General features: G+C 33.8%; 2 protein-coding genes across 3 annotated transcripts in view; both read left to right on the top strand.

Moving 5' to 3' along the window:
- LOC119636991 (locomotion-related protein Hikaru genki) overlaps positions 1-13,353 on the top strand; it is a 35,314-nt gene extending 21,961 nt beyond the window's left edge. Inside the window, exons 2-8 of one of the 2 annotated variants that reach the window (XM_038032757.1) lie at positions 852-2,093; positions 8,102-8,326; positions 9,007-9,104; positions 10,433-10,769; positions 10,866-11,348; positions 12,296-12,478; positions 12,802-13,353. In XM_038032757.1, the coding sequence (XP_037888685.1) occupies positions 852-2,093; positions 8,102-8,326; positions 9,007-9,104; positions 10,433-10,769; positions 10,866-11,348; positions 12,296-12,478; positions 12,802-13,013 (2,780 nt within the window). In that variant the 3' untranslated portion in view covers positions 13,014-13,353. Of the gene's footprint in view, positions 1-851; positions 2,094-8,101; positions 8,327-9,006; positions 9,105-10,432; positions 11,349-12,295; positions 12,479-12,801 lie in introns of both variants that reach the window. The other variant, XM_038032756.1, reaches the window with a different exon arrangement.
- The window catches only part of LOC119637016 (kelch-like protein 2), a 269,929-nt gene that overhangs the window by 81,233 nt on the left and 166,722 nt on the right, over positions 1-21,974 (top strand). The window lies entirely within an intron of this gene.

The raw sequence follows: 21,974 nt of genomic DNA, 5'->3' as shown, positions 1-21,974 counted from the left end.
TTTTAAATCAAAAGTCTCGGCTTAAAATTTAATTTTCAATTCACACGCAACACTTCACTAATTCGATAAAAGTAGGAAGTGGAAAATTTTCAACGATATTTCTTAGCATATTGCTAAGAAATTACGCATAGACGCAATGCATGTACTTAAGCGTAATTCTGAGAGTTTTTTAAGCAAGAAGGAAGTATGTGTGCGCGTGTGTATATGTGTGTATGTATGTGTACACGTACAGTAAATTTCAGAATTCGTGGATACTTGAGAAAATGCATGCACACATACACACACACACATACATAGTTGATGAGAAGAATCACAAAATATTGTATATACGAATCATATTTGCGTAGATGTGGTTATAAATGTGTTTACAGAGGTGCATATGTATTAGAGCGTAGACATTTGTGTGAAGGTTTTACATGCTCACAGCAAATTGAAAAACTTTGAATGCATAGTTTGAATAGTAGTTAGTTTACGGAAGAGGGTAAAACTAAACTCACTCCCTCTCTTGCTCTCACTTACTATGTTATCGTTGTTACTAGTTGTTTTTGTTGTTGTTGTCGTTCAAGACTAAATTCAATTTGATATTTAAATAAATTGCCAAGGTTACCGTGTTGAGCACATGCCTGCATAGACATGCACACTCGCATTTAAGTAAATTCATGACATATTATGTATGCCATGAATAGATGAATAAATGAATGAATGATTGAAGTAGAAACGATTAAAGCGCATTGCAGAGGAGTGTATTTGACTGTCAATACTTTATTAGATTTACTAGAGATATTTTAAAAAAATTTACAAAAAAACATTTTTTATTTTTATTACGGTTTCCTTCCTTCCTTCTTTTGCAGATGCTTCACCCGGTTGCAAAGCACCAGATATACGTTTCACGGTTATAAAGCCAGAAACGGCAACAGAACAACCATATGCCAGATTCGAAACGACTCAGGTTTATTTACCCGAGGATTTCACTACCGCCGATGTGGAATTTGTCGAACGAATCAATATCGATCTGACAGGACGTCATGCTGGCACTCAAATGGGCGGCATTGTGAACCCCTATCAGGTCGATAGCGATGATCATTATCATGCAGCCGGGCTGCATGCCGATGGCGACATAACTTCGGTGGATGTGGATCAGAATGATGAAGAAATTGCCGCCGATTTCGATGAGAATTCCCGTCAACGTAATCAACAGTCCCGTAAATATAATAAAAATCATCGTTCAGGTTCGGGTCGTCGACGCCGTTTGGAAAATGACAATGGTCAAACTAGGGGTCGCGGCAGCCGTTATAAACGCCAAACGATACATCATGATCCTGATGCCTCAGCGGATACCGATAAATGGAGTGGTGGTAAATTGGCAGCCGATGGAGACGTTTACTATATTCACATAGAAGACATTCTCAAATCACGATCGCCCAATGAACAGTTACGATTGAAATTACATAAAATTAAAAATAAAAAGAAGGGAACCAAAGGGAAGAAATCTATGAAAAATTGCAAAAACGAATTATGCCAAAAATCTAAGAAAAACAGTCAAACGGCAACAGTAAGAGCAGATAATGAACAGCAACATCAAGAAGTAGAACAACAGCAACAACAACAACAACAACAGATACAGCATCATCGTCGTCGTGGAGATAGCCATGAACAGAAAGATGTTAATAATAATTTAAAGAATATAACGAGACATCAGCAACAAACATTACAGCAGCAAACCGCTGCGCTCATTAATCCCAGACATAAGCGAAGCTTAATAGCACTCAATAATAAAGTTGATAATGAAGAAGAAGAAGACGAAAAAGAAAAACAAGAAAAACAAGAAAACGGAATAAAAGCAATGGCCAATTATGTTAACCATATCACAACAGGCAATGCTGCTGATGTAATGACAGAGAGTGCTAATGATGAACCTAAACCACCGTTGGCGAGGACTAAGGAGGTTGATGATTATGCCCATTTTTACTCGAACACGAGTACAGACGCTTTACAACGCGTTAAGCGTAAATCAGGCAAAACTACCGGCGCTCTTAGTCGTCCCAAGGGTGGTAGCGATTCCGGTTCGAAGACCACAAGTCGTAAAGATAAAGGTACGTTAATGCGCGTTAACGCGTTTATCTGCATGTATTTGACCTTGTGTGTAGTTGCCTCCACATTCATTACAACCTCACTCTTTTAACTTTCTCTCCTTTTTTTTTTTTTTTTTTTTTTTTTTTTTTAATATACTTTGTATCATGCGGGTCTCTACTTATGCAACATGTGAAAGTTTACAAAAGGAAAGCTATAAGTAAGAAAGTATGAGAGGGTCAGAACAAATAATTGTGTGGTATGCATCCAGTTACAATGGTCAGTAGGGGATAGAGTTTAAGATAAAATCTTGTTATTATATTCGGATTTTCATATACATGTATAACGGGATTTTTTGTAGATTTAAGCGGAAAATACCATCAAATACGTCTTCTTTATCAGTAGATAAAAAAAATCTCATCCTTCAGGTGGTCGTCCCACGCTTGTTGTTTTCTCGCTAGCATGCTATATGCCAGGCTTAACCTGTTTGTTTGCTCGCAAGCCCTCTTGCTTGTTCTTCCTAGTCATTCTTTCCACCTCGCTTTCTTTTCGTATTATCAGTCATCCTTTTGTTTCGTAAGACAAGCTATGGTATAGCTTTTCTTATGCCTGCGCTCTTGCCAACCCAAGCTAATCGTTCTTCAAGACGCTTTTCTACCTTGCTGCGAGCCTTCACATCGGGATGGCCTATTCGTGTTGTTGGTTGTTCGTTCTTTCGTATCTTCCTTCATCCGAATTCTCTCCTTTACGATCGTTTTCATTTGTGCATCTCTCGCCTGCTGCTGCTTTAATAAGATGGTCTTTCCACAATCTTTTCTTCTGACTTCCTGCTCACCAGCCTACTGGTGCCCGTACTTGGCTCGTCTTTTCACATACTATCCATACTTGCGTCGCATTTGACAGACTTTTCAAATACTCGTTTTTTTGTTAATTTATCCTTTTTTTTTTCCACCCTCTCGCCTGGTCATCTCCTCACCTGTCTGTTGTTCTGTCATACTGCTCATGCTTACATTTGTTCGTCCTAACACATAATCATTCTTACTTTTGCTTTCTTTTCTTAACCTGTTCTTCCTGCATGTGCTTGTCTTTTCGACTGATCCCACTACCGTCTTAACGTGGAATCCTCCTTGCCTAGATATTAACTAGATATGTAATGAGATGGCTTGCATTTTTATGAAATTTCACATCTTTAGAGAACTGCACTCGAAAGAGGGCAAGAGCTCAAACATAAGTATTCATAAAGACAATGTTTCACACGATCTTTTTTTTTTTTTTCTTTCTGCAAAATTCGCATATTTTGCTTTATATTTACATTTAAGTCAAGGTTCTTTCGTATTCTAAGGCCCTTTTGTCGTAAAATCTTTTATTTCATTTAACTAATTAAAATTATAAGCAAAAACTCTGCTTTTCCCGATGCTTATTAAGTTCTTTCTGAGAAAATTTTATTAAACATTTCAAGTTTATGCATTTCTAAATGCTTTCATAAACTTTTTATATGATTTTCTCACTTCAGTCTGTTTTTTCTTTTTTTTTTTTTTTTTTTTTTTCCCCCTTTTTTCCATCCTTTTTTTTTTTAAAAAAAGGTTTTTTTAATTACGAAAGAAAACTAATAATTGAATATTATCTTAAAATTAAGTTGAAAACTTAACTGAAAAATGTATAAAAAAAAAAAAAAAAATGAAAATTAAAAGAAAAAGAAAAATATGAAAATAAGGTCGAAGCAATAAAACACTTTGAAAAATAAAAAAAAAGGGGATAAATTGCTTAGAGAGAAAACTTTTCTAAAAAATGAACTAAAGAAGATAATCAAGCAAAAAAAAAAAAAAAAAAAAAAAAGAAAGGGATTAAAAAGGCAGGCAATTTATAAAAAAAAAAAAAAAAACAAAACACTATAAAGTTTTATTCGTGGACATAAGGAACAAAAATTCCAATAAAGCCTAAAGAGGAATTTACAACTTTTTCGAAATTTTTTCTTTTTCTTTTCTTGTTTTTAAAAAAAGTTTGGAAGAAAACAAATGCTTGTCCCCTTTATGAAAATTCGGAAAACAAAAGAAATGAAGTGTGCCCTTAAGCCATAAAGACTTTTGGCTTGGCTTGAATGCTTCGTCTTCTATTTCCAATGAAACGAGTTCTTTGTAGAAATTCCACGGGGCCAATGTCCTCATTCGAATCAAAAAATTCACCAGCGTACTTTTCATAAATTTGAATAAGCAATTGTTGTCATAAATCGAATTTTAGATCCCCCATCATTCGTAAGGCACGGCCCAAAACGTTATTAGTGAAATCTTTGGCATAAGGCTATTGACGTCAAGCAAATTTCCTTTATGTGCCATATTTCCAGAGACTTCTTTTAAACATGGGCAAAGTGTTTCTGTAGTTTTTCTAAATCTACTAAATCTAATTTCGGATAGAATTTCTATCCTATTATGGTAAACAACACGTAAAACAATTGCAAAGTTTGTGCAGATTTACTATTTATTCTGGATAGTAGATTGCAAAGGATTCTAGTGAAAGAAAGGATTCAAAGTGTGGACAATGACCAAATCAAATAAAAGTAAGACAAAGAAGACAAATAATTCATAATAGAGGTTTGCGCTACCGAGAACCAAACCAAACCTATTATAAATGATTTTTTCCTCAAATGTTAAGTTTATTCTACTATCATACCAGATTTCTACTACACTCTAAAATAGCTTGGATGAAAATGTTTTGATTGATTCCATCTTTCACCCGGTATAAACAAGAGGCTTTTTAATTTCTTTGTATCGCAAATATTTCCCAAACTCAATATGAACTCTCCTGAAAACTTAACCTGTTTGGTATATTGATGCATCGGAAAAGTAATAGCGCTCTTTAGCTATACTTATCATGAACATTTTTACAGAATGAGAAGCAAAGATTCGAAACAAAATGTGTCATCCAACTACTTATGTCTTGCAAATGGATTGAATAGTTCTGTTGCTTGGGCAAAAGATCTTCGTTTTTAGGTCCAATTTACGGTCGCACGAAATTTAAACTTTCGTTAAACAAGTATTTCAGAGAACAATGAATACAAAATAATGAGGATGAGGAGTAAGAACAACGTCAGGTTTGGAATTTCATTATATTGAATCGAGAAACGGTATGTCCATGAATTTTATTTAATGTGAATCATACTCTTTGAGTAACTCGGACAACCCAGATAAGTAACTTTTCATCGTGTGGCAATTAGTCCCTTCAAAGCGGGAAATAAACAGTTTCCGTTTGTATTCAATAGGAACGCGTAGGTCCGACTTCTCTCTTATCTCAATTCCATTGTCTAGTGATGGAAAAATCCTTAAAATTCTTTCAAGCGCCATCTTCATTTCGAGTTCGGCGAGTTGAACGCTTCAAAATTTTCGCCATTGTCTTCAAAGGATTTCCTCGGCAAATTAAAACAGCCATGAAATAAAACGCCACTTAAATGGACTTCCAATTATAAAGCATTAACGCAATGAAATTTACTCTATTTTGCTGAAAGTGAATCCATTTTCTTCACCATCTCAAAATGCAACATAAAAGTACAGTCTCGTCGTGGCGCTCTAAAACTTGTAGAGCTAATAATAGCACATCCTTCACGCTTTACTACTACCTTTAGCTGGAATTTTAGAAGGACGCCGCAAAGTTTTCATATTTTTTCTATTGGCCTTGGCTGGAATGCGAGGGAGAGGATTCTAAATAATTTCTCATTTTCGACTTTTTCCGAGGGTATGCAAAATACATATAGCCTTACGAGGGATTTTAGCGACATAAGCACCTTAGAAAAGGTAATAATTCCCTAGACTAGCTGTGAAAGGAAGACATACGCCGTGATTTATGGGACAGGAAGGAGCCAATTACCAGTTGAAATTTGGTAAAGTTGGTAATGCCATTTTTCGATTGTCACGGTTGCATTTGGTGTACTTGAAACACTATTTCGCATTTTGACCTTTGGCATTTGGGGGCTGCAGAACTAATTTAGGGAACTAGGTGGCAACGAGACAATGAACTACGAAAATAAGAAAGCGAGCTAACAAAGTGAATAAGCGCAGCGATTTTTAAACTAAGTGATGGGAGATCTAGGTTTGTGAATACCTTAAAACGAGTGGTTTGTTAGAGATAAGAGAAACCACATCTGCGCCTTTCTGAATCAATGGCTGAAAAAACCCGATTAACGATAATAAAGTGAATAAACGCAATAATTTTTAAACTAAGTAACGAGACGTGTTTGCAAATCAATGTCTGAAGAGGCCTGTAAATGATCCGATCTCTCATCCGTCGCTTTAAAGAAATTTCTAATAAGCATTCTTTCACTTACCGTTACTTGTCCTACAACCCAATGCCTTGTCCTGCTATTGAATATTTTGAAAATCATTCATCTATTCGTTAATAAAAGGAAAAAAATGTATGTATGCGTGTGTAAACAAAGCTCTTCTGAAAAAACTGTTACTGCTTTTTAAATGAACGAAAACTGCTACAGCCGAACGAACGAACCCTTTTGCAAGCAAAATCATTCAACCGATCGCCACTTGCCTTAAGGACTACTACGGTACATGCATGCACTTAAAATGATGTTATCGATGAAGAAAATAATGAAAGGCGAAAAAAGAAAAGTCTGCCAATGTATTGTCAAAGAGAAAAGTGTCGGCAATCAGTGTCTATGCAAAGGGAAGAATACCGTCTGTGAAAAAGCATGCAATCAAAATGAGAAATAAAAATTGTTGCTTTATGTTCTTAGCGACATAAATATTAAGGATACGTATGTAAGTCAGCGGATATTAGAGAAGAGACAACAAAAATACCTATCTATTACATTCTTTTCCTTTAACTTCATTCGGGCGAAAGCAGTGTAGTTCTGCAAAAAAAGACACCATGGCTCGACACAAGAGAGAAGGGAAAGCAAGGGAAATCCTCGAAATCGAAATTTCTTCTTTTTTTTTTTAAGAACGACATTAAGCCAACCCCTTTTTGATAATTCGTCCGACATCGGTATTAGTATAAATTTTTAGTTTGTCAGAGCGTGAGCAATTTTTCATATTCACTATAGGTGTTTAAAAAAAAAAAAAAAAAAAGTTCTAATGTGGATGATAAATAATAGCAATGATAACAGTGAACGTGTGCCGAATCTCTCGGTTCTCAAGTTGAAGCGACTTTGCTAATTTCATTCTTCATATCATTGACAGTTTTCAATAATGCCGGTAGCCTTGGATATTAGTGCGTTCACGCTTTAAGTGAATATTGGTTGCGGTATGCATATAAGAATGTATATACGAAAAAATGCAAATCACCAAGTATTTATATAGCAAACGTAATTTGCTTTCTTTCCATCGTTTATATTAAAGCATTGAAGAATTCAAAGTTCTCTCTTCGTCAAATGCCTTGACAAACTTCAATGTAAATTTTCGTCTCAAAACAGATGCGAAAGCACTTTTTATTATACTATTCATTATATTGCTTATTTTAAATAAATGAATAAAATGTTAAAAAAATATTCTTTAATCCTAGCTTATGCGATTTAAGCTCTTTTTTATCCATTTTCCATTTGTTTACTCTAAATCGGTGTTCTGTCGGTCCAAGAATTTCGATTTTTGTACGAAAAGATTTTTAATGCAAAGTCCAGTGTAAGTGACGTGTATGCTCGTCGCAATCAAAGTACGTGGTAAGCCAATCGTTTCATTTCTCCATAATCTTATGAACAATTAATTTCCTATATACTGCTATGTTGTGTGAGGAGTCAATCGTTCTGACGTCACATGTTCTCTCTCTTTAGGAGAAGTGTTTGATTAGGCTAGTAATAAGTTGATTATTTTGATGCGCGACAGGTTGGGGAGGAGGGAGGGGGGGGGACCCAATCAGAAAACAACTGTTAGTTAAGGTTCGCAGAAGACAACCTTACGCATAAATGGTGACAAATTTAAATCTTGCGTAAATTTTATACAAATTGTATGCACAGATTTTTTGAAAAAGTAATTTTTTAAATATATAAATATTCTATATAATTAAAAAAAAATTTTTTTTTTTTCATTTTTTTTAGGTATTTACGATGAAGATGGTGGCTATTCTCCAGTACATCCCGACGAGGGTGAATCGGATGAAGAAGAAGATGAAGAAGAAGAAATGGATATACAACAACAATTTACTGAAGTATCTGAGATACGGTTCCCTGGCGAAATAGGACCATTGGGCGATCGTCGTCTATGTAAGATACGTTGCATTAAAGGCAAATGGGTGGGTCCATTGTGTGCCACCAACGAAGAGGGTAAGTGAATTTGATGAATCCAACACATGTTCACATGTTCGTTTAAAACATTTCTAATAAACATTTGCACACATTGTACGCGCACCACCCAGCAAACAATTTTTAAACCATATGCATTTATATTAATTAAGAAAATGAAATTGAATATATTTTATAAAATTAAAAAAAAAAAAAAAAAAAAAAAAAAAACACGAAAAATAGTATTGAAAGTAAAGCATGTTAAATCGTATAATTCAGTATTTTGTCGATAATGATGATATATAAATACATATATATATATATATATATATATATATATACATATGTATTGTAGGTGAAAAGTAGCGAAAATAGTTTGAAGCGATATATTCTACGATTATAATGTTAATTGTTTTCTGTGTGAGTCTTTGTAATTTAGAAAACAAACATTTTGAAACAACGCACAAAAACTATTAGTTACTTAATTAACAGATTAAGATGTATCTTTAGCAAACACTTATTTAACATACATGTGTTAAAATATTAAAAATGATTAAAAAAAAAAAAATAAAACACTACCATAAAAGCACTCAAGTTTTATCGCTCGTTTTATTTCTTCACTTTTTCTATCACAACATAAATTCTTCACTTTAAAAACACAAACTTAATGCATTTTTCTTTGTCTAATTGAAACAAATTTTTGGCATACAACCCTGTTTTAGATGAAAACGGAAATGTGAAATTTCAGCCGTTATACAAGAGCTGCCATGTACAGCGTATACCACCATACTTATTATTGAGTTATCGTAATATATCAGTGGTAAGTTAAAAAAGAAGAACAACACACTGTGGTGAATACGAGACAGCCCTTCATAGATTACACTGCAGAAAAACAAAAAAAAAAATTTAATAAAAAAATTAGAAAGAAGAAAAACTGTAGAAAGAAGAAAAATGTCATAAACAAACGCGTTTCTAATTTCGTATCTTAAACTTTCTTATATGCATTTCATAATTTACTTTAGATTTGGGTTTTAGTTCTTGAGCAAAATGCTTTTTTAAAAATTTCATCTTATATATAAATTTAAAACTTTTATGTACTCTTTCTTCTACTTTGGTTTTATTTTATTTTTTTGGTTTTTTCTTTTCTCTTTATTTGTATTTGTTTTATCTCTTCTTACAGACCCCCATCTACCGGTCGCGACGCAATCGTACGTCTAAATCGAATTTTATTTCAAACACACAAATTGTGAGTTGTCTCAGGGGTCTTAAAAAAGCCCCATCCTTACTTAACTTACTTACTTAACAAAACAAACCAAAAACCATTCAAAGCCCTTTTTATATAAAATTCAACAACAAAATATTTTTTCTTAAATTAATCAAATTTTGTAGTGATTTCTTTCGTTTCGTTTTGATTGACACCAATTTCATATTTATAGATTAAATTATAATTTTTCTTTAGAGCATTTCTTAGAAACGATATTAGAAAGTTCTGAATAATTGCTGCTTTTGGCTGAAAATGATTTACTGAAAAAAAAATAAATAAAAAAAAAATAAAAAAAAAAGAAAAAAAAAAGAAATGAAATACATACAGAAAACGAATTCACTCTCCGTCTCTATCCCCTCTCTCACATAATCATCACGCTTATTAAACAACTCTTTGCCGTCACTCAGATCACTTACTCGCCTATACCACCACACACCTCTCTCTAATACAGTTTCAATTTCTAATACATTCACCTCTACAACCAATAGTGTACATTGTGGAGTGGAGTGGAGTGAAAGGAACAGCACGCTTACTAAACCACACTTCATATGTTTGCCTCGTTCACATGCTCTCACTTATCTTCTTATCTCTTTCTCTTTCTCTCTCTCTCTCTCTCTCTCTCTTTTTCTCTCTCTCCCTCTTTGTTGCATATTTCTCTATAACTGGTATTGTTCTCTCTCTCTCTCTCTCTCTCTCTCTCTCTCTCTCTCTCTCTCTCTTCACATGTCTGTGTTACACAAATTCTCGCTCGCATGTAACCTGGCATTTTGCATTAAAAAACTTTTTCTGTCGCTCTCGCTCGCTCGCCTCTTTCTGACTCATCATAATTCATACGTCATGATCATTGTAATGTTTTACTGCACTTTAATGCCCCCTCTTCTTAGAATGTGGGCTGGGATTTACCACATGGTCACTCATTGCAAGCGCGCTGTAAGGATTTGGGTTTGTACAAACTGCTGGGTGAATCGCGTGTTTTATGTTCGAATGGTTTATGGGCACCACGTATGCCTTCATGCGTACCCACCACATTGTTGACGAATTTCTCGGACGACAGCGCTCCGTCAATACGTTTTAGAATCTTGAATGGCTCCGGCTCATTTGAGCCATCAGGTGTAATGGCTGTTTTGCCGCATAGTACCATCTTATTGGATTGTATTTATCCACGTTTAAAAGGTATACCCGAATGGACTTGGACAAGCTGGTATATGCAATATCCTACAGGTATTCCTTCTACTATCGTCAATATGCTCAACAGATCGTTTACATATTATTTCATACACATTTATACAATTATATCTTCCTTATATACTTATTTAGGTTGGGCTCATGAAGATAAAAATTTACGTTATCGTTTAACAATTCGCAATATTGAAAATGGTGATACCGGTACATTTACTTGCACTTCACCGCGCGGTTTAACGAATAGCATATCGATTGTTGTGGCCACATCCACTTGCCCGCAGCTACCGGAACCGGCGTATCCGCTCACGTTACGTTTAGAGGGTAACAAATTGGGACAGCGTGCCATATACCGCTGTCCACCCGGTTTTCGGGTTGATGGCATTGCGAATGCTACTTGTTTGGCTTCCGGTAATTGGTCATCGCCGGCACCTACTTGTCATGCAGTACAATGTCCGCGTTTGACATTGGACGATCCGCATTTGAGTTTAGTCGAATTAAATACTTCGGCTTGGGGCCGGGCGGTGTTCAAATGCCAGTGGGGCTTTAAATTGACCGGTCCGCCGACTCTGGAATGTGAACCGACGGGCGTGTGGAGTGGCCCAGTTCCAAGATGTAAAGGTAAATTCTTAACAAATATTTATATGTGTCTATTATGCAAAACTCGTCATATGTCGTATCGACTGCAGGAAACGATGTTTCGCAAATATTTATAATGACTCTTAATGACATATAGACTTCAATTGAAGTCCGACTGAGTAGCGGATGCAAAGAGAAGAACAAACGGAATACGTTTCACAATTATTAGAAGTTTTTCACAATAATTGAAACTTCTTGACATCTCTAGTGGTTTCAAACAGTTGTTCTAATCACTCGGCTCCAGAGGGAGAGCGGAAGTCTTGAAATTTTTAAATCTAAAAAAACGTAGTTTGCTGAAGGTCCTATTTGTCTTTTTTTTCTACATTCCACGTTGCGATCATCTGATCCACTAAGGTGTCATTAGGTTCCCGTAAGTAAAGAAGCACTAACACCTGGTATCTAAGCTAAACGACTATGCCGATGGCTTAGCACCTCCGGATGATTTCTTTTTTGATCATCCGCAACCGTTCAAATATCATACCTGAGTAGTTGCAACTGAGACTGAATATAACGTAATTGAATTTTTAATAGCCAATCGTAAAAACGTAATAACGACATTGACCATTGCTTGGCCGGTTCGTGTACGCTTATATCAGGTTACATATAAAAACAAAAACAAAAAATTTTTCAATAAACTGTTATTTTATTTATATGGAAGCTCGTGTCGTAAGCAATTGAAATAACAGACAACCACGAAGGAAAAACTCGACAACCAATTTATTTACGAAACATTATAGAACTACTTGGCAAAATGAATTGTCGGGGACGCTAAAATCGCTCGAAAGGGAAAGAATTAAAGACTAGGTTTTTAAATAAGTTTATTATTGATGCAGACCTGAGATGAAAATTTAGAGATTGAAATTTTTTCTATGTAACTTGATTGTAATTTTTTTATCTTTTGGTTTCTATTTTAATTTCATTTCTGAAAGCTATACAATGTCCGACACCGGTAGCACCATTAAATGGCCGCATTGGTGGCACGAATATAAATCAACGTCGTCTCACTGTGGGTGCACTGATCACTTTCAGTTGCAATGAAGGACATACACTGGTCGGTGAGCCGAGTATCATATGTACGGAAAGTGGTTTCTGGTCACATTCGCCACCGTTTTGTAAGTAAAACCTAAAAAAAAAAAAAATAAAGAAGAAAAAAAAAGAACAAAAAAGAAAAAGATATGAAAAACGAAAATAACCAATATTTTTGTGGATGCAAAGGTTTAACACAAGAAAACTAGGTTGTTGAAGAAGAATGTGAAGTGTGCAGATATCCAACAAAAGCAAACCAAACAGCTTTAATTGGCTGACAACACAATATTTTCAACAAACGTTTGCTTAAGTGTTGCCAGGAATAATAAAAAAGAAAAAAAATAATCTTAAAAAAAAATCAATTTAAAGAAATAAAATTAAATTAAATAAAATTCAATTTAAACTTTAGGTAAGTCACAGTGTCCGTATCCCGGCGATCCACCCAATGGTTTATTGGCCCCCTTAAAATTCAGTTATGATTCCGGCGATTACATCAGCGTACAATGTCGACCGGGTTATGTACAATACAGCGAGAATGGTCCGCCTGAACGTCCGAAATGCCAACCGGATGGGAATTGGTCGGGTCCGGTACCAAAATGTCGTAGTTATGAAGAAGTGTAGCTGATAAAAATGGCTGATCTACTCGAAGAATCTGTGGAAAACTCTCAAGTATACGCTGGTTCTTAGAAGTCTTTTTTCCTTTCACTAACACAGCCCCCCGTTGATTGCCGAGATCTGTACAAATATCAGGAGGAAATTTAATCAACGCGATTATTGGAATTTGGCATAAAACCGAAACGGGATAGAAATTTAGTAGAAATTTTATCACTTTCTTTACATTTCTATTAGAAAGCTATAAGAATTTAAGCAAACCTTATTCTAAATTTAATTTACGCGTTTAATAACAATTTTAAGAAATAGCTGTTTGTCCTTGAAGCACAAAACACTTAAAAAAAAAAAACAAAATATTGCGAAAATTTATATTTTCTTTAATTCCGTAGAAATATATAAAAAAATTTTATTTAAGTTATGATCAGAAATTGATTTTTGGTTGTTTGTTAAATCGAAAAAGAAAAAATTGTAAAATCTGAAGAATTTTTCAAGACATTGGATATTATGGACGTTGTGTGATGAGCAGCGAATCGGACAAGTACACAGTGAAATAGTTTTCGAAAATCCTCACAATAGTACTAGTAGCAGTTTTTAATTTTGAGAGGTCTCATTACTTACAACTGCTGGTTTTCTTTATACACTTGCTCGAGTAAAGTATCCATTACTTCTGCTTTCATTGGTGCCACGAGCAAGTGCAACTAATGTTACTTGATTCCATTATATCTATTGCTACTACAACTAACACTACTCAGTTACTTTCGTTAGTCTTATTATTATCATCGTAGACGTCTATTTGTTACTAATACTACTTCGTTAATCTACTTGCGTTACTATTACTACGATGTCTATTTGCTACTTTATTACTTTACTTCCGTCACTTTTGCTACGGCTAATTACTACTATGAATATTTATTTATATTATTTATATTTATATTAGCCTACTTCCGTTACTATTACTACGGCTACTTACTACATTCGATACTTACTTTCGCTACTTTTATTACCAACCTCCTGAACGTCTGTTTGCTACTATTACTACCACGTTACACTACTTCCGTTACTATTACTACGGCTACTTACTACCATGGATCTTCATTTTCGTTATATCTATTATCAATACTACTACACTTGGTTAATGCTAACGCTACTCAGTTACTTATACTAATTTTATTACTATTACTACGATGTCTATTTGCTACTTTATTACTTTACTTCCGTTACTTTTGCTACAGCTAATTACTACTATGAATATTTATTTACATTATATTTATTACTATCACTACCGCGATTGCGTAGTACTGATGCTCATTTACTTTCGCTACTTTTATTACCAACGTCCTGTACGTCTATTTGCTACTTTTTCTACTTGTTACTCTGTTTCCGTTGCTATTGCCATTGCTGATTACCACTATAACTACAACTGTTATTTGCTACCGTTGCCATTTCCTCCTACTGTTTCTGTTATTATTACTACTACTGCTATTGCTAAGGATCTGCATAGATAGTCGAAAAATTTTTGACCCACTTTGGCACACGTTGTGTATTTTTGGCTAAAAATTACAATAGACAAACAAAATTAGTTTCGAAAAGGGGATTATTCTGAGTTTTATGCAACTCAAAATCGCTTTGGACGCGAAGGTGTATTCCATTGTACTCAATATTAATATAATGTAATATAAATGAGATTTGTAGCCGACTTCGTGTAATCGATTCATTAGAATTACAATCGATTCAGGCCAAGCTATCGACGCAACTTCATTTGTTCTGAAAAACATCAACTGGCAAGCAAAACTGTTGCTGAACAGTGGTACATGGCAATCCTTGAACGAATTTTTTTTTTTTTTTTTGTGGTTATCTCGCCATATTCTGAGAGTTATAATCGATTCACCGTAAACTAAATCTCAGAGCTGTAATTGGCAGCAAGCCTCTTGTGCGCTAAATTGCTGTCTGCAGGATGATTCATTGTTATCCAGCTGGATACTGAAAGTTACTCCGTTAGTATTGCTTTACTGCAAAAAGCTTACTCTGCCTTAGATCTAATAGTAAGAGACCCGTAATTACAATATTTTGAATTCAACCTGTCTGAGCTGATAATCGAACTAGACTTCTGAAATTAAGTCCACTATCCTATTTAACTTATGCGTGCTTTTATTCAGAGCGCAAAGCCGACGAAGCCTTATTTGCCGACCACTTGCATCTATCATTGATACACTGATCTTGCTGATTTTTAACCTCTTGTCACTCAGTAACTATCTGCAGTTTGTAAGCAAACCCATTGAGTTTATTATCGCAAATTTTCTTTCGACACACAAAACTATCTGTTCTTTTTAAAATAAAATCCATTACGTCTACGACTGTGACATATTTCTTCGACCTACGACTTAGATTTAAAGCGACCAAGTAATTATTCAATTTTACAATTTCCTGATTTCGCTTAGCGATGTTGATAATTTGAAAATAACTTCACCCTTAAGCAAGATTTTTAAGTTTAATACCAAAAAATATATAAAAAATATATATAGATAAAAATCTTATTGTAAAAAATATCTGTCCTTTCAAAATCGATTTGTAAATAAATTCAATTCTCTAAATGAAAAAACTGGCTTGAAATTGTTGAACAAATGTGATTGTAAAAAAAAAAAAAAAATTAAAGAAAAACTAATAATTAAACATTTAATATTTAATGTTTAATATTATAGTAAAAAGAAAAGAGAGAGTTTGATAAAAATTTAATAAAAATATATTTAATATACGTTAAACTATATTTAATAGAAATATTAAATAAAAAGAAAATCGAAAAAAAATATAACAAAGAATATATGAAAAATATTTATTTAAATATAACTTACAACACACACTTACGATGTAAATAAAAATTCCTTAAAAATATGACAACAATTTTTAATAATAATGATAGCAAAAAAAGAAAAAAGGAAAAGGAAAAAAAATATTTTATTAATACTTGTGTTGGTTTTTATTAAAATGAATACAGAAATGTTTATAGAAAAAAAATTGAAAATAAAGTGAAAATATAATTACGAAATTATATATATATATATATATATAAATATTTATATAACAACTCTCTCTTCAACCTTTAGATACTACATTGCGTTCACTTAACAGGAAATACTTAAGCAAACACAAACAATTGTTGGTAATCGATTATTAAAATTGTAAATTGAAAAGAAATGAGAACTATATTAATATACAATAGTATGTATGTATTTGTGTATAATAAATACGAGCACAACACATATATATGTATATATATATATATATACACAAACAAAAAATATATTTAAAAAACAAATTGTAAAACAAACATATGTGAAAATAAAGAAAGCATATCGTACGCAATGAAGTGTGAAAACCGAATCAAAAATATTTGCTTTCAATAAGCCTTTGTGTGTACTACATATTATTACATCCCCCTTACCATGTAGGTGCCGGAGGGAATATTCAGTTCATATGGATACCAGCATCGAATTGCAAAGAGATGGTAAACTTTTTATTAAATTCGTATGACTTCAAGAAAACCACACAAAATTAAATATATTTTTAATCGATATGAGATTCCAAGTGGGCATGTTCTTCTACTAATCGTTTTTAAATGGCTGGATCATATTAGCTGTTGACTGTTAGGGCTGCCATATGCGTTGCGTTTGCCTGTTTCAAGGTCATGTCGTCTTATATTTTCTGACTTCTCTTACTCTTCCAAAAGGTCCTGATGTCGTCCTTTAAACAATTCGCATGTTTGGAAAGCAACGATAACTATAGTGAAGATAGTTAACCCTTAACCATCCATTTTGAAGAAATTTGAAAAAAGTACTTTGAGCTAATAAGTCCACATCAGTGGTGGAGTAGGTAAGAATGGCGACTATCGAGTCAGTGCTCAAGGATTAAAATCTCAGCGCGAGAGAGCTCTCGTTACTCACTATAAAGTGAGTGCTCAATCGTTAAAGGCGTAGAACCTAACTTGCCGAGGGGACAAAAACCAGGTTCCTATTTCGTTGTCGTTCCTAACTTCTTCTTGGCCGTTATCGTGTTACCCGCATAGGAGACATCCCACGCGGGATGGATCATAATAAAAGAAAGAGAAAAAAATTGGAACAAGGGTTAAAGCTCCTATTATTTTATTTTACTGTTACTACTATTTCTCTTTATTGCTACTGCTAGTTGTTGCAACTACTACCTACTACAACTATCGCTGTAAATCGATGTGAAAGCTTCATGTACATGAACATAAGCGAAATTTTTAAAGCATTTTGTATATTTTTGTATGCATAGTATGTTTGTATGTAGAATGTGGCTTTGTATGAATGCATGTCTTGTGGATGAATTGTAGTTTACAAACTCGAGTGACTGAATATCTTGTGGAAAAGTTAAAATCGATTTAATACACATAAACGTCCTCTTCAAGTGATATTAGAGCCATATATGATCAAATTCCGGTTTCGTATTCACTTACCTCGTACACATTTTATTATGTTTCCGTGCGTTCTTTCCCACCAATGAGGCCTGTTTGCGGTCCTCTTGTGGATGTATGTCGTGTAATGTCGTGAAGTTATAAATTTATAAAATCAACTTGATTTCAGAATCGAATTAGAACGATGGGTACGCATAACTACAAGCTCTAGACAATCTTAAGAACGATGGAGTAAACTTGTGGCGTGATTAGCGAAGCCCCAACACGCACGATCTTACAAAGCAACACAGTCTTCGTTTTGTTTAAAATATAACTATTTTGACAGAGTCAGTTCATTCTATCAGCACTTGCTTGAGCACTGCTTTTCTTTCATCAAAGACGACCCCGTCATAGCAACTAGTGACGGCTAATATTACGTTGGTGGATCGCTTATTACTTGCCTAAATTAGAAAAATTAAATTGCTGCGATGGACTGCGGCAATATTCCGCTTTATTGTGAAATTCAAAGTGCAAGAGGGCGTGTTTTTATTAAAGCCTTGTAATATTAAGCAACTCCAAGCAATTTAAACTACAATATAAATGCGAACCGCTTAAGTCATTTTAAATGGAATGCTCTCGATAAATTAAAATCGTTAGGCAGTTATCATTCTTGGACAGTTGCCAGTGTCCTTCACGAATTTCGTGAAAAAATACCTGAGAAATACATCAAGAAATTGTTAGCGGATATCCAAAGTTCCTGCTACGGTGGACATCATTTCTTCCCATTTTAAATTCAAAAGAGTACACAAAGTTCGTTCTACTACTACCTACTAACTGGTGTCAAGTCAGGTCCGGTGTGTTGTGATTGATACCGCAAAGTGACATTGCCTTATGCATGCCAAGCATCACCAAGCCCATTCTAAATTAATGTAGTCGACAAGAGTTGCTTGTGAGATGCATACTTCAGCACCTTCATGCACCTTCAACAGATATGGTAAGTATAGAAAAGGATGAGTGATCCGAAAAGATACTCGAAAATTTGAACAATGAAAAAGACTTACTAAAGCGACATGTACCGAACGTGTCTTCTAAGAGGAAATGTACCACTTTTATTAATCAAATCCGCTCTTCCTCAGAAGGCTTATACGTTTCCTATTTAATTGTTTAAATAAATCCTCATTGTCGAAAGGTCGACTTAAGTTAGATGTGAAACCCTTTACTGAAAGTATATAATTTTGACAAATTTGAAGTCGATAGCTGCATTTTTGTGACCAGGAGAATGCCAACAACACACATCCAAGTAGACGGACGGACACGGTTAGATTAACTCAGAATTTAACGATGATCAAGAATAATTTGACATGTTGATAATTTAATAATGTCTACTGAACAACCCGGACAGACGGACGTGTTTAAATTGATTTCGGATTCGATACTAATAAAGAATATGCTTTATCGGCCATCTCGAGGCTCCTTCGAGATGTTACAAACAAATGTATTCAATATCTTTTGATTGTGGATATATAGAAATCAATTTGAAATATGATATCTAACATATAACTACAAGGTTACAGGAGCCTTAGCGTATATATGAAAACATTTCCGACTAACTCTTCAAGAAGTGAGTTAAATTTCCAAAAATTTACTTCTTTTTCTTCTTCTTCTTTTCTTCTGTACATACTACAAATTTTCGTTAAAAATCATTCTATCATCATCATGATGGAATATGAGTAAATCTAGTCAATAGTCTTATATTTAAAATATTTCATTATTTACATTCATTTGTTAATTGATATGTTTAATTATTCATTATTAAATAACGATATTTGATTTGATAACCAAGTATATTAATGTAATTATGTTGCTGTCAATTAAAACTATTTAGGTCGATATACAATTGAAATATGTATGTATCACATACATAAATATATGTTTCATTAAATTGCGCAATAGCTCAGAGTTAGTCTTAAATTATTAATTAACTTGTGAAACGGGAATCTGACACCTTGTTACCCATATTTATATATAATGCATATATTGTATTTACTCAATGATGAATAATGAATGAACAGTTCATTTATAACAATGAAAAAACATGTATGTAAACATGTGTGCAATGAATTTTAGATGACAGATAGAAAGATCTACAGGTTGCAAATAGTGAACACAGTTAAGCCTTCCATTGCTCTTACACTAATTTCTTTATTATTTATTTCATATATGTGTAGGAAAACATTTGTTTTTAATGGCGTGACGTTAACCCAACCAAGGATTACATTCCTTCACTTGCTTGCGCGGAAGTGAATGCAAAGAAAACAATTTGCATTGCACATGAATTGTGTAAAAAATGTCCGGAATAGCTATCAAACATTCAAATTTAGTTTGCTATCTTGCACGTACGTCCTGGCTTTTTCAATGCACATACGCTAATGGCCATAAATTTTCTGAATGCTACTTTGACTTACGATCTGCAGCTCTTGCGGCGAACTTGTTTGTTTAGGATTTCCACTGGATTTAAAGAGTTTCTTAGCTTGCGGTAACTTGTGATGCGGTCAAGTCAGATACAGCCATATCGGACGAGTCGGAGTCAATATAAGACGCGGTCGCTTATATTCAAAATTCAACTTCATTGTTCATGTCCAGTCTCAATCGAGAGTACTAATGCAAATACGCCAATGCTTTTTTAACATTTCGATGCCGTTTTTATTTCCCCCATCGAAGGGTGAGAGGTATATTTCTTTTGATCGCAACGGTTGCAACACCGAGAAGGAAATATCCGGGATTTTACAAAGTGTCTATATTCTAGATCAGAATCGGATTCTGAACCGCATGTCCGTCTGTCCATCTGTTGTAAGCGCTATGTTGGCCACAAAACTGAGGCTATCGACTTCAAATTTGGCAGAAACATTGAAAATTCTTGCACCCAAGTTCATGTTCAAAATTGGTTAAATCGGTCGAAGGACATGTCTACAGTACCATGTGTTTTCAAAAGCACAAAAAAGAACTTATAGTTTGCCTATTACTACGACTCAGAAACCAGAACAGCTAAGAGTAAATATATTCGTACAACCTATGGTACATGTATATAGAGGAATTTCGCTATTTTTTCAAAGTGTTTACAATCTTCATTTTTCGGAAGAATGATCATTATAACAATAGTTTTATGATGACGCCATGTCTCGCTTCTTTTTACTTTTCTTAAACTAAATTAAAATTAGATCAGTAGTGCGTCATTGAATGTCCATTTATTTAGCTGCATTATTATTTGCTATGGGTAGTCTGGCTGTGCTTGTATAAATATGGGAACACCAAAAACATTTGCAGGCGAAAGCATTCGGCTAAAAGCTCACTAAGATAAATTTATTTTTACAAAACATTTAACTTATGGGTTACATGTCGCGAATCTTACTAAAATGCTGGCGAATCTATTTCACAATTTAATTTCATAACGTAATAATGACATATACAGCGAACTATATTGACTTACTTAAATTAAAATACGGACAAGAAGTATAAGTCAAATAAGATGAAGTTATATAAAACGTCTGGTTTTACGAACATGTATATCAGTTAAGTGGAATGGTGCCTTCACATTCGAACTCGTTTATTGAAAAATGATTTCGCTGAAACAAATCTTCATTAAGTTGAGTACTGAAAGACCAAAGAGAAAATGAAATGGGATTTTTGTTTGGTTATAAAATATTTTATTAATAAAAAAAAAAAAAAAAAGGGAACATAAACAAAAAAAACACGGGCATAAAGTAATAAGCAAAAATTTCGCAAAAATGAATACAAGTAATAAATAAAATGAAAGATTATTTTTACATTTATGTCCAGTTAATGTATGTAGCCATGTTGTTGGATGGTCACAAAACGCGTACTGTTGAAGTTTAATAAAAATATAAATACAAGAATTCCAATAAATTTTAAGCACAATTTTTTTTTTGTTGCATGTATGTTGAATGTGTTCGTTAACCTCATTCAGCATCCGGCCGCGATGGTAGTATACATATAAACCGTTATAGTTAGTGGTGATGTGGTGGTAGCGGTAGTGATTAAATACCAAAGTTATTAAACGAACACTCAGTTATTTATTATATATTTTTATTCGCGTTCTTTCTTTTATTAAACATTAACCATTGCTTGTCTATGCATTTCGGTTGCTGTTTGTCTGCCGTCGCAGACCTTTATATTGTTATCGTGTCCCAAATGTTAACATATTACAATGACCTAAAGGATAAAGCAGTTGGCAAAGGCGCAACCAACTATTGAGAGCCCGTTCATATATTATGCATTTAGTCATAAGTTATACAAAAAAGCAAATACCGTACATATGTTACATTATGTGAAAGAAAAGCTCATGCACTTATATTGATTAAAACAAAACAAAAAGGACATTTTTTTTTTTTTTTTTTCTGTTGAAATGAAAGGAAATTATTCTCAATTAAATCGCAAAGTTTAAAGTTAAAAACTTTCGCGTTTTGGGTAAAAGAGGAAAGAAAGAAGATTTCATTGAATTACCTCATGATGAAGAATATCTTTAATAAATTACAATGATTCAT

The sequence above is a fragment of the Glossina fuscipes genome, unplaced genomic scaffold (assembly GCF_014805625.2).
Source record: "Glossina fuscipes isolate IAEA_lab_2018 unplaced genomic scaffold, Yale_Gfus_2 42, whole genome shotgun sequence".
Taxonomy (NCBI): Eukaryota; Metazoa; Arthropoda; class Insecta; order Diptera; family Glossinidae; genus Glossina; species Glossina fuscipes.
Note: the sequence above shows the minus strand (reverse complement) of the source record. Positions and strands in the feature narration are given on the sequence as shown.